Source organism: Acartia tonsa, chromosome 5 (assembly GCF_053477335.1).
Source record: "Acartia tonsa isolate MP-2025a chromosome 5, ASM5347733v1, whole genome shotgun sequence".
Classification (NCBI taxonomy): domain Eukaryota; kingdom Metazoa; phylum Arthropoda; class Copepoda; order Calanoida; family Acartiidae; genus Acartia; species Acartia tonsa.
In genome coordinates this window covers 53,029,213-53,043,002 of record NC_137264.1, presented here as the reverse complement: position 1 = coordinate 53,043,002, position 13,790 = coordinate 53,029,213, and the positions used below count along the sequence as shown (strand labels likewise).

Here is a 13,790-nt window from a genome sequence, read left to right as displayed (position 1 = left end):
ATAAGAGATAGACAGCTGATTTATTTTTAAAAACAATCCTCAAACCAACAAGATTGATTTAAGAGTCACTTTGACCGTTCGTCTATCTGTCTGTTTTTCCATTCACATTAAGCTATAAAAATTGGAAAGAACTACTTTTAGAGATAGACAGCTTATATTTTCAAAACAATCCTCAGTCCACTGATAATTGATTTAAGAGTCACTTTGACCGTCCGTCTTCCATTTACATGACAAACAAGGAATATTCTTATTGGGGTTGCCATAGACTCAAAGTAAGTAGTTATTAATTGTCTACTAAGATTTGATTAAAGAGTCACAGTGACCGTTTGTCTTTATGTCTGCTCTTCCATTTACATGACAAACAAGGAATATTCTTATTGGGGTTGCCATTGATTTAAAGTAAGTGATTATAAATTGTCTAGCTGCTATTAGAGATAGACAGCTGATATATTTAAAAAAAAATATCCTCAGACAAAGAAGACCGTCCGTCTTTCTGTCTGTTCTTCCATTCACATGACAAAGAATGCAGGGAGTAAGGGAGGGGACAATGGGCAATTAATTCAATAGGGAGTTATCAAAGAAAGGGCATGAAATCCAGTTTAATCCAATAAATTTGTAGGAAATTATAAAGGGATTGTTAATTGAATAATAGATTTCCATAGCGTCATGTAAAGTAAAATCACAACTTGTTTTTGATGAAATATATTGAGGTTTTTTGGTGTGATTTTTATATTACAAGATTATTGGACCCGGCCAGCTGCTAGCAAGAATATGACTGCCCCTTTTTATTCTGTTTATTTCCCTTGCCCCTTGCCCCCACCTCCCTTCTCCCTTCTCCCCGTCTGCTACATTCCAAACTAACACAACGAGTGTTTATTTCCCTTGCCCCCACTTCACTTATCCCTTCTCCCCGTCTGCAATATTCAAAACATACATAACGAGTAGCGGCATTTCATGCGCAAGTCCCCAAACTCAGTCAGAAACTGCTAAATTCTTGCACATTCCCTTTAAGCCAGTACCCAAAGTCTGAGACTCCTAAAAATTGAATATTCGATCCATTGTCCCCTCCCTTACTCCCTGCAAAGAATGATACAATACTGTACTATACTTATTGGTGCTACCATAGATTTAAATTAAGTAAAACAATCAAAGATACACATCTTGTATATTCAGGAAAATTCCTGAAGATACCAATTTACTACTATTAAATATAGCAAAATTAGATATTAGTGTATTACTTAAGGCCAGTCATATTAAAGAAGATATGCTTCGCATTCTTTTTTTGTCCTTTTTTTCTTTTAGTAAGATTATTCTAAGCTTCATCTATTTTTTTCAGTACCCAAAGAATATTCCATGCATCCTTTCCCTGGAATAATTTTGAAGATTTCAGCAAACAGTTACAAGACAAGTTTATGAGGTAAAACATTGGTACACCAATATTATTATCATCTTTAATTACTTCACTATTTATGAACATATTCGTAGTTATTTTATATGCGAACATGACAGGAAAAGATTTCTAATTAAAAGGAATGTTGCTGCGCTACTAATGAACATAATTTTAATTGTTTTTTTTTACGCACAGGACCCGGAATGATTGTGTATGACAAAAGAGAATAGCTTCTTATTGGTGCTGAAGACGACATTTCTTTACGCCTATTTTCGAGTCATATGACCCAAGACTTGCACAACAGTGCACTACTTATGAACATAATTTCACTTGATTTCAGTCGCACAGGACAGCAAATGATTTTGTATGACAAAGCGAATAGTAAAAAATAAACAGTTATCTTCTTATTGGTGCTGAAGACGACATTTCTTTCCGCCTATTTTCGAGTCATATGACCCAAGTCTCGCACAACTGTCCACTACTAATATAATATTTTCAGACGCACAGGACAGGGAATGAATTGTATGACAAGGAGAATAGTAAAAATAAACAGTTATCTTCTTATAGGTGCAGAAGACGACATTTCTTTCCGCCTATTTTCGAGTTCTATGACCCAAGTCTCGCACAACAGTGCACTACTTATGAACACAATTTCACTTGATTTCAGTCGCACAGGACAGCGAATGATTTTGTATGACAAGGAGTATTGTAAAAATTACCTGTTTTTATTGGTGCAGAAGACGACATTTCTTTCCCCCTATTTTCAAGTCATATGACCCATGATTCGCATAACAGTTCGATACTTTTAAAAATAATATTACTTGATTTTCAGACGCACAGGACAGGGCAGGATTCTAAATGATGAGGAGTATTGTAAAACTAAAAAGTCCACCTTCAAACCAAAGGGGCTCAGGTAAGATATTATAGGGATAGGCCACTGAAAGAAAAGATAATTTTCCCTAATTTTATAAGATAATAAGCATCCCACATTATAATAAACAAAATTACCCTCTTCTGTGTGAAGATGAAAATTAATAGTTAAAAAGATTGGATAATGCTAGTTAGTACCAACTAATCAAGCAGTAATAAAAGTACGCAAAGTTTTTATCCAGCAAATGAGAAAATTTGACCGTAAAACTCAATCCCTTCTATTAATGTAAATTAATGTAAACCATTACCCTTGCTTGTCTGTTAGTATAGCAAAACCTTGTTTATTGTCGATTTTAAAAATTATAAAATCTGCTCAATATAAGGAAAACTAATTTCATTTTCTTTGTTTAAAACTGCAGCTAGCTTGCTATTGCTTTGGTATAGAAAGCTTGGATCATGGAAAGAAAACAAAGTCATTCCTAATTAGGACAGAAGTCACTGGAAATTGGTCTAAGGAAGGCTACTTATGTCCTTCATCTAACAAAATCTAACTTAAGGGAGGTGACTTATGTCCTTTGTCTGACAAATTCTTACATTAGGAAGGCTGCTTATGTCCTTCAAGTTGCAAAACTTAGCTTTTCTGTCCTTCACATAGCAAAACCTCACAAAACATAGCATTTATGTCCTTCACATAGCAAATTCTTGCAAAACATAGCAAATTCTTGCAAAACATAGCATTTATGTCCTTCACATAGCAAATTCTTGCAAAACATAGCAAATTCTTGCAAAACATAGCATTTATGTCCTTCACATAGCAAATTCTTGCAAAACATAGCAAATTCTTGCAAAACATAGCATTTATGTCTTTCACATAGCAAATTCTTGCAAAACATAGCAAATTCTTGCAAAACATAGCAAATTCTTGCAAAACATAGCATATTCTTGCAAAACATAGCATTTCTGTCCTTCACATAGCAAATTCTTGCAAAACATAGCAAATTCTTAGAAAACTTAGCATTTCTGTCCTTAACATAGCATTTTGGTCCTTCACATAGCAAAATCTCACAAAACATAGGTTTTTCTGACCTTTTTCTACCAGGAGATCAGAACTAAATCAGAACACACATAACAAGAGTTTTTACATAATACATTAAGATTAACTCTGCATAAATTATGATAATTCATTATTATTACCCCTCCCCCCCCCCCTATTTAAAATTTACCCCTGCATAAATTATGATAATTTATGCTGAGTTAAATGTACTGTTTGAACTTCTATCTAACAGGATATGAGAACTTAATCAGAACACACATAACAAGAGTGTTTACATAGTACATTCAGATTAACAATTATTCAATTGTCCCCTTTTCAGTCCATCATATGACTTGGGAAGGAGGTTTAGGAGCATTTTATGCAGCCTCAATTCCACTATGCTATGCCACTTTTCCTAAAAAGCGTCATAGCTGGCCTCTTTTGTGTCCATCATATGACATGGGAGGTGGTGCCATGTAGGAAAAGTGGCATTGCATTCTTGGGAATTTAGACTGCATAAAATGCTCCTCAACCTCCTTCCCATGTCATATGATGGACTGAAAAGGGGCCAGCTATGACGCCTTTTAGGCCCTAGAATGCAATGCCACTTTTCCTACATGGCGCCATAGCTGGCCTCTTTTGTGTCACAACCTCCCATGTAAACACTCTTGTTATGTGTGTTCTGATTAAGTTCTCATATCCTGTTAGATAGAAGTTCAAACAGTACATTTAACTCAGCATAAATTATCATAATTTATGCAGGGGTAAATTTTAAATAGGAGGGGGGGGGGAGGGGTAACAATAATGAATTATCATAATTTATGCAGAGTTAATCTTAATGTATTATGTAAAAACTCTTGTTATGTGTGTTCTGATTTAGTTCTGATCTCCTGGTAGAAAAAGGTCAGAAAAACCTATGTTTTGTGAGATTTTGCTATGTGAAGGACCAAAATGCTATGTTAAGGACAGAAATGCTAAGTTTTCCAAGAATTTGCTATGTTTTGCAAGAATTTGCTATGTGTAGGACAGAAATGCTATGTTTTGCAAGAATTTGCTATGTGAAGGACATAAATGCTATGTTTTGCAAGAATTTGCTATGTTTTGCAAGAATTTGCTATGTGAAGGACAGATAAACTATTTTATGCAAGATTTTGCTATGTGAAGGACCAAAAAGCTAGGTTTTGTGTGGTGAAGGGAGGCTACTTATGTCCTTCATCTTGCAAAATCTTTGTTAAGGGAGACAAGTTATGCCCTTCATCTAACAAATTCTTACATAAGGGAAGCTACTTATGTCCTTCCTAGGAAGGTGACTTCTGTCCTAATTAAGGAATGACTTTGTTTTCTTTCCATGATCCGAAGGCTTTAATACCCAAGGACGTAACCATCATTGTTTATTTTAGAAACCCGAACACCTACAAAAAGCTACAGAATGCCAACCTTATTCCTGGACAAGAAAAAAATACGCAGAAATCTTTTAATTATAATAGTATCATTGAAACTCTGAAACCTGCTGTTATAAACTAAGTTTGAAACTCTGAAACCTGCTGTTATAAACTAAGTTTGAAACTGTGAAACCTGCTGTTATAAACTAAGTTTGAAACTCTGAAACCTGCTGTTATAAACTAAGTTTGAAACTCTGAAACCTGTTGTTATAAACTAAGTTTGAAACTCTGAAACCTGCTGTTATAAACTAAGTTTGAAACTCTGAAACCTGCTGTTATAAACTAAGTTTGAAACGGAGAAAAATGCAGCGTTTGGCAGCTTGTTCAGCTGCTGCTGAAGAAAAAGAAACGCAAATAATCTTTTTTATTCACTTTTTCTGTGACTTTATGCCAAGTTCCAAAAAGGCATAAAAGTACCTAACACAAAATAACACTAGTAGCGCGCGACTCAGGGAAACTCTAGAACAATTCACCTGTTTTGCAGTCTTTAAAGCTATTAAAAAACGTTTACATATAAAGAATATTCATATTTCTGACCTGATAAATTTTTTTTATCATCATGATTCATTGCTCATAACCATTTTTAATAACAAAGTAAGAAAAGCTACTTCATAACTGTTTTGTTCATTATTTTTTTTGAAAAAATCAAGAAAATTTATATTTTCTTGAAGCATTTGACTTTTTCCTCCATCAAAAACCTCAAAATTGCCTAAAATCTTCTTTAAAAATTCCCATAAGTTCAGCTCTCAATTTAATTCAGCTAAATGTGTGTATACATTATTTGATTATTTTCTTTTTTAATTTCTACGCTATTGGTGAATGTCGTTATACTTATTTTCCTAAATAAAAAAATAATATGGTTTAAACTTTTCTATAATTAGGGTCGGTCCGTCCGTCCCTGCATTACGGTTAGCCTGTTTGGTTAACTTAGGCATGTTAGAATTGTCTTATCGATTTCAAACTTTAGAAACGATCTAGAAAGCATAGCAACTCTATTATCGTTACCAGAATGTCCGTACGTTCATTTTAAACATGTCGATTTTGAACTTTTTAACAACAAATTTTTAGTAGCTATAATTGATCTGATTTTTGGAGTATTCATTTCTATTACAACAAGGTACAATATTATAAGTGATGTATCTCTATAATTAAGTCCGAAAATGTCCTTGAACAGAATTCTGTATTTAAGAAGTTTTGCAACAAATTTATGTATAATTGTGTCAAAACTTTTATATTGTTATTTTGCAGTTTTGACACTCTACAAGAGTTAATGATCGTATGTCCTACTGTTTGAGCTTTGCTTTTTGGATGTTGTCATCCTTGTTTGATATTAAATCATAAAAATCATAAATATAAATTTATATAAAAGTAACCAAAAATCTCCATTCAAAAATATATTTGTAATCATATTATAATTCTGTTAAAATTGTAAGAATCTTAGATTTTATTTAGTTTCTTTACTGATGATTGTTTTGACCACTTCTTCCTGGAAACAAATTTTAAAACTGTGAAAGTACCCTAGCTTTTTAAGTTCTATAAGACTAAATAATTTTCTAGTACTCAGTAATTAGAGGAGGATAGGATTTCTAAATATATTTACTATTCTATTCAAATGTTACTATGCAAATTAGAATGTGTTTTTTAGTGAATTCATCTTATATGTCTCAACTAGGTTCTTTTTTAGAGTTCAAATCTTTGTTCCAGTGAGAAGTGCCAAGTATTTTTTTGATTTGTTGACCTATTTATCCATTTTTTAACTCATTGTGCATGTTCTAATGCATATTATCTATTAAAAATATCTTAGGTTAATTACGAAGGGGGAAGTGTTTAATTTGAAGACAATTTGTGATCCAAGAGTTTTATGTTTTTAGCTTTCTAGGAGGTTTTAAGTGCCCTGGGTACTTGGATTACAAGGTTTCAACAATTATACCCTACACCTTTGTTCAATTGTTATACAAAATATAAGAATTAATAAAAACTGTTTTTTTTTATTCTTTAAAGCTTCTACCTTTCCACCATTTTTTTTTTTAAAGATTAGCGTAAGGACCTCCTAAACAATGGACTGGTTTGTACCTAATGTCCTCTCCCTCCCTGGCAATTATACAACTTCAACTTTGGTCTTTCCTAATAAACAAGGATGACGACATCCATAAAAGCAAAACTCTGTAATGGTAGGACAAACGAAGATTAACAATTGTAGAGTGTCAGATCTAAATAAGCAGAATAAAATTGTTGAAGTCGAAATACAATTGCAAGTTTTTTTTTCCACAATGTAATGCACAAATTATTTTTAGCTCTCTAGCTCTAATAAGAGCTGAGATAATAGGGGGGTGGGGGGGAGGGAGCTTTAAACGCCCCCCCCCCTCCTTCCCTCAAACAATGAAGGTGCTGCAAGGAGCTCGACTGTTAAGGGTTAAGGACATACTTATATTTTTAGGACTTGATTATAGATATGCTTTGCACATATCATTGTACATGGTTGTCCTCAGAATAAGTATTCTAACAAAGATGACAACATCCATAAAAGCGAAGCGCTGAAACGGTAGGACAAACGGACATTAACACTTGTCAGAACTGAATGATCAGAATATAAATGTATAAGAGTCGACATAGGCGTCCAAGGGGGGGGGTAATGGGCCATTTGGCACCCCCAAACGATTTTGGGGGTGCCGTAGGCACCCCCAAAAGTTTGTGAACAATACCCCCCCCCAAAAAAAATTACCCCTACCTTGGGGGTGCCGTAGGCACCCCCAACGATTTTTGGGGGGGTATTTACCCCCCCCCAAACCATTTTGGGGGGGTAAATACTCCCCCCAAAATAGAAAATCTTTAAAAAAAAAAATTTTTGCGCGCTTCGCGCGCATTTTTAATACTAAATTTTTTATAAAATTTAAATTACCCCCCCAAAAATTTTACCCCGGGGGTAAATTTTGGGGGGGGTAAACAAATTTTACCCCTGCCAACAGATTTCAGGGGGGGTAATTACCCCCCCCAAAATAAAAAGCTTGGACGCCCCTGAGAGTCGATGCAAAATTGTGAGTGAATTTGTTGAAAAATTGCTTGATACAGAATAATGTTTATGGACATACTTACATTTTTAGGACTTGATTATAGAGTTGCTTTGCTTATAATATTGTACTTTGTTGTCCCAGGAATCAGTATACAAAAAAATCAGATCAATCAGATAATTAGATCATATAAAAAATTGTTGTTAAAAAAGTAAAAAAATCAACATGTTTAAAATGGACGTACGGACATTTTGGTAATGATTATAGAGTTGCTATGCTTTCTAAATCGAATCTAACTACTACAGGAACCACCATGCAAAGTTTGAAATCGATAGGACAATTCTAACATGCCTAAATTAACGAAAAAAGCCATCCGTTATGGACGGACGGACGGACCGACCCTAATTATAGAAAAGCTTTGCTTTTAAAAATCAGATATATAGGATGATTACAATTATTACATAAAAAAATTATTTCAATAAATTTAAAATCAATATGTTTAAAATTGACTATGGACTTTCTAGTAACGATAATAGAGATAATCATACCTTACTGTTTTAGGAATCATCATGCAAAGTTGGAAGTCAATAGGACAATTCTAACATGTCTAAATTTTCAATAAAAGCTAACCCTTACTACCAGACAGACTGTCCCTAATTTAAGAAAAGCTTTGCTTATAATAAGGTTAGGTTTGAAAATGTTAATTTAGTGACAGATATTTAACAAGGATGATAACATCCATAAAAGCGAAGCACTGAAACGGTAGGACAAACGGACATTAACACTAGTATAGTGTCTGAACTGAATAATCAGAATATAAAAGTATAAGAGTCGAAGCAAAATTGTAAGTAAATTTGTTGAAAAACTGCTTGATACAGAATAATGTTTATGGACATACTTACATTTTTAGAGTTGCTTCGCTTATAATATTGTACTTTGTTGTCCCAGGAATCAATATACCAAAAATCAGATCAAACGGATAATTAGATCTCATAAAAAATTTGTTTTTAAAAAAGTAGAAAAATCAACATGTTTAAAATGAACGTACGGACATTCTGGTAATGATTATAGAGTTGATACGCTTTCTAAATCGTACCTAACTACTACAGGAATCACCATGCAAAGTTTGAAATCGATAGGACAATTCTAACATGCCTAAATAAACGAATAAAAGCTATCTATCTCGGACGGACAGACGTACGGACGGACGGATTTACCCTAATCATATAAAAGCTTCGCTTTTAAAAATCACAAAACCAGCAGATTTCAGAACATCAGTATAATCTGGAAGAAAGGTAACTATAAGGAGGGTGTAACCATGATTTTTCATTGGATTGTATAAAGTAACAAAGTGTATACCATTGAGTGTTATCTATATAGGATTGTCCTAATTAATTTTTCTCCCATTATCTCATTCCATAAAATTCTCGGTTTTTAAACCGGCTAAAAGTTAGTAGAATTTATTATTATTATTCTATAATTTATTGGGTTTTCTATAAAATAAACATAAAAAAAATTGATAAAATACGCATATGATATATTAAAACATGATAAGATAAAGTAAAATAAAAAAACGGTGGGATATAGATCTACTGGTTAATGAGTTTGATGGCTGTATCGATTCCATTTTCCATGTTGATGTTGTCATCCTCTGCATCGTCGTTAGTGTTGATGATGGTGTCGCTATTGAAGATATTCTTCTTTGATAGCAGGGAAGAGAGTTGTACCTGTAGACTCTTCTTATATCTGGAAGTTGGTTTGTTTAGTTTTGTTAGCAGACCAAACACGAAGTTAGACAATGTTTCAGTGGCGCTATCCTGTAGATGTACGCCATCAGTGAGGTTGACGCCAGCAAAGTTATCACCAAACACAGCAGGATATTCAATGTAGTGTACATGTTCATGGCTGAGACCAGGTGACATGGCGATGTATTTGGAGACAGCTAGTGTGTAGTTGATCATGTTAACAGGGCTGCCTGTGACGTCAACAATAGCATGATCACGGTTGTCACAGCATGTCTCTATGTGTCGGGGAAAGGGACCAATCATGACTATTTTCCCTGTGAAGGTACTTGTTAGTTTTACCAGTACTTGTGACAGATGTACAACATGAAGGGCAGCTTGTTCGTCATTCAGGAGTTGGGGGTGAAGAAGGTGGTACTGTCCGTTAACTAATTGGTGCTGCTCTTTGACAAGCATACTGTTGCCAGTTGCATGGAGGATTATAATGTCATCTTTGTTACACTCCTTTAAAGCAGACAAGTCAAGTTTCTTGAACGACTCAAAAAAATCACCTCCTTTGGACCAGTTGACCGTCTCAACTCCGGATTCAGCGCAAATACAACGAAGGCAGCTTTCAATATTTCTCAGGATGGAGTTGCCTAGCAGAAATATTTTTCTGCCAAGATACCGAGCGTTAAATAAGGATTTATGAACAAGTTCTGCAGTTGGTAGAACGATACGTCCAAAGGTGTTGGTGACGTCATTCTCCTTGAGTGTGGATATAACGCATTCCACAAACTGTGCAGCAATGTGTTTTGGCGGTCCAAGCAGCCAGTTGCCTCTGAATCCTGTCATGAATTCCATACTACACTTAGATAAACTAAATTTTTCAAGTTGTACCAAAAAATAAATTTATCAAAACTTTTCACTTACAATGATAAATTACTTTTAATTAATTAAATCTGTTGTTGATATGATAACTAAATGAATTATAAAATTATTTTTAATTAACAAAACTTGCAAGGGAAGGGCCGCCCAGTTTTTAAAAACCCCTTTAAAATGGCACTAAATCCTTACCCAGCCTAAAGATAAATCTATAAGGTCTGGAAACAACACAAGAGATCTTATTTTAGTGCTCTCTGAATCAAATTTTGCTTAATTTCTCTGCTTGATTAACATGCTACACGCCTATTGGACAACCAACCCTTTTATTGCAAGACCATTGTCTGAAAGTCCTTACTGATCATGGCAATAAGTTGCATCTGTTTTGGGCCAAGGCATTCACCCTAATGTTACTTTTTATGCCGCGCACCGGCCATAGCAGTAGTAGAAACAATTTGTTAGGGTTTTTACCAACTCCTTATTTATTGCATGATTTATTGAAATTATGTGATAAATAACTCCAAAATCCCCAAATTTCTGTTTATTTCACTAAAATGTTAAAATTGTTTATAGCTATTGTTAATATGTTTATTATATCTGATTAATTCAGGAAGGAGTGGACAATAGATTTTAAAAGAATAACTTCCATTGAGCTTAATTACATTTTGATTTAATAAAGATTTAACTTTATCTCATACAAGTATGACAATAACCATAAGTTGTGAAGTTCATGAACTTAAAAGTAAGAAGTAAAAAGTGCCTAGCCTCACACAGAAAACCCGTTATTTTGTAATCTATAATACATAGTAGAATGATGTCTGTCCGTCCGTCTGTCTCTCCGTCTGTCCCTTAAGATCTCGGTAACCACTGAACCGATCGGAATAGGGAATATACCTACTGGTCCTGTGGTGGTTTTAGACTATTTTCTTGGGGGATGGGACACCCCCAACCCTCCCAAAAACAAAAAATCATCTCCCCATATTGTTTTTAAATTATTTAAATTAGGTAAAATAAATAGATAAACAGACGGACATTTGACGAACTGACGGAATCGGCAAATAGATGCTCATTATTTAGGAGAATCCTCACACAAATCTTCATACTAAAAAGTTTTAAGAACGATTTTTTTTTGATTATTCATGCAACATTTGTTGCAATATAAAATTACTTACAATATACATTATAGAACAGAGTGAATGTATAAATAAAGCAACTTTAACATTTGAACAATATAGTATACTTCTACTATTTGCAGTTCAAACATTAAAATCATATTTCACTTCTTGAAAGATAGTTATAAAATGGATTCTAGGAATAATCAATTTAATGGATTCAATGGCTCAACGAATTGGTTTGATCAGCAAAACAGGATGGGAGCAAATGGTCAACAGGATGTTGCAGCTGGTTACCAGACCGAAGATTCTCCAGCTGGCTACATATCCGGATATGTAACAGATGCAGCTGGCCAACAAAACGGCTATGTAGGAGCAGTAACTGCCAAATTAAATGTTCATAATGCGTATGGTGCTGAGCCACAGTGGGGCCGACGGTGAATTTTATGCTGCAGGAGTACAACAACAACCGCAACAACATGGATTTCTCCAGGATCAAGGCTGTCATGAACAGTTGAATCATCAGTCTGGTGGACTTTCATCATATCTTCAAGAACAAGCTAACGTTTCATCAGGTAAACTTTAATTTTCAAAATAAAACTTTTTTGATATGCTTTCACTTCTGTTTATGTATCTAATTATAAAATTTAAAAAGAGGGGGTGTGGGCGTTGATATTTTTATCCTATGTATAAAAAGAAATCTACCATAGGCGTCCAAGGGGGGGGGGGGTAATGGGCTGATTACCCCCCCCCATTTAAAATTTACCCCTACCCTGGGGGTGCCGTAGTCACCCCCAACCATTTAGGAGGGGGTATTTACCCCCCCCAAACAATTTTGGGGGGGTAAATACCCCCCCCAAAATAAAAAATCTCTAATAAAAAAAAATTTTGCGCGCTTCCCGCGCATTTTTAATACTATATACTTAATAAAATTTAAATTACCCCCCCCAAAAATTTTACCCCAGGGGTAAATTTTGGGGGGGGTAAACTAAATTTACCCCTGCCAACAGATTTCAGGGGGGGTAAATACCCCCCCCCCCAAGCAAATTTTACCCCCGGGGTAAAAATTTTGGGGGGGGTAAAAAAAATTTGCGGCGCACTTCGCGCGCCATTTTACCCCCCCCCAAAAACGAATTAACCCCCACCTTCAAAAATTTTTACCCCCCCCCCAAAATAAAAAGCTTGGACGCCCCTGAAATCTACTATAACCCAATATTTTCAATCTATATTAAAACAAGGAAGGTGGAAGGAGGAGAGGAAGGTTGTGAGTGCTCAATAGTATACTTTGTTTGATAGTACACGATATTTCTTTTATAGAGCACATTAAGTCATTATCTAAATCAATTTAAAAAAAATGTAAAGGTTTCGTGATTTTGAGCAAAATTTGGGGGCTAACGCTTGTTAGTAATCACGACCTTTTTATCTGCCCCCCAAATATATTATTATTTCGCTTGTTGGCTATACCTTATTCCTAATGTCTAGGCGGTGATCAAGGAAGCAATTTCCATGCCGGTACTGGCCCGGACTGTCAGTATGAAAGCCAGGTAAAAATAATAGTAATATTTTCCAGTGTAATACACAAGCACAAGCGAGGAGGGCGGGCTAAAAACCAATATTTTAGTGTGGAATTTTAAAAATTACATGCTTTTTAAAAGTAATTGAATTTAACAAAGGAAATTAATATGTTTTGATGGTTTTAAAGTTTTTTTTTTAAATATCTCTTTAGAGGGTGTAATTTTGTTTATTATAATTAGGCTGTATTTATCAATTTATTGTCCATTGTCTTATCCCTGATAATCTCAAACTTTCAGGGTACACATTTTGGAGGTGGACAATATTCAGGCAATTTCTCTGGCCAAGGCACAGCTTCATTGCAACCTCTACATACTGTAGCAACCAATAATCAAGAAACTCAAACTACAAGAGGCAGGAGGAAGGTTATGTCAAAAGGAAACATTTCGAAAGAAAAAATTTCTGTCATGGAGCTAGAAAGACGACAATTAGAAGCTGAGGTTCAACAGTTAAATAGTGGAAAGAGAAGAGAAGTAGAAAAGGAAAAAGGATTATTGAAATTCATGGGGCAACATTTGAGAACTGGAAATCTACAAGCTAATTCAGATTTCCAAAAGACTTTTGATGGCTTTTTGAATTGAAATAATAACAAATTAATCAAACTATTAATCTGTATGCTTATGGGTATAATTATGTAAATAAATCATAGGTAACCCTACATATTTCTTATGCATTTTGCTTTATTATGTTGTTTACCTTTATTTTGATTTTTCTTTGTAATTTTTTTACATAATTGTATTAATTTGTGGAAAAAAATATA

At 34.4% G+C, this 13,790-nt stretch overlaps 1 protein-coding gene across 1 annotated transcript in view; it reads left to right on the top strand.

Moving 5' to 3' along the window:
• LOC145319828 (protein N-terminal asparagine amidohydrolase-like) overlaps nucleotides 1–6,533 on the top strand; it is a 32,572-nt gene extending 26,039 nt beyond the window's left edge. Inside the window, exons 9-11 of the mRNA XM_080162192.1 lie at nucleotides 1,337–1,417; nucleotides 2,223–2,303; nucleotides 4,694–6,533. Of these exons, the coding sequence (XP_080018318.1) occupies nucleotides 1,337–1,417; nucleotides 2,223–2,303; nucleotides 4,694–4,817 (286 nt within the window). The 3' untranslated portion in view covers nucleotides 4,818–6,533. The remainder of the gene's footprint in view (nucleotides 1–1,336; nucleotides 1,418–2,222; nucleotides 2,304–4,693) is intronic.
• The last annotated feature ends 7,257 nt before the right edge of the window (nucleotides 6,534–13,790 follow it).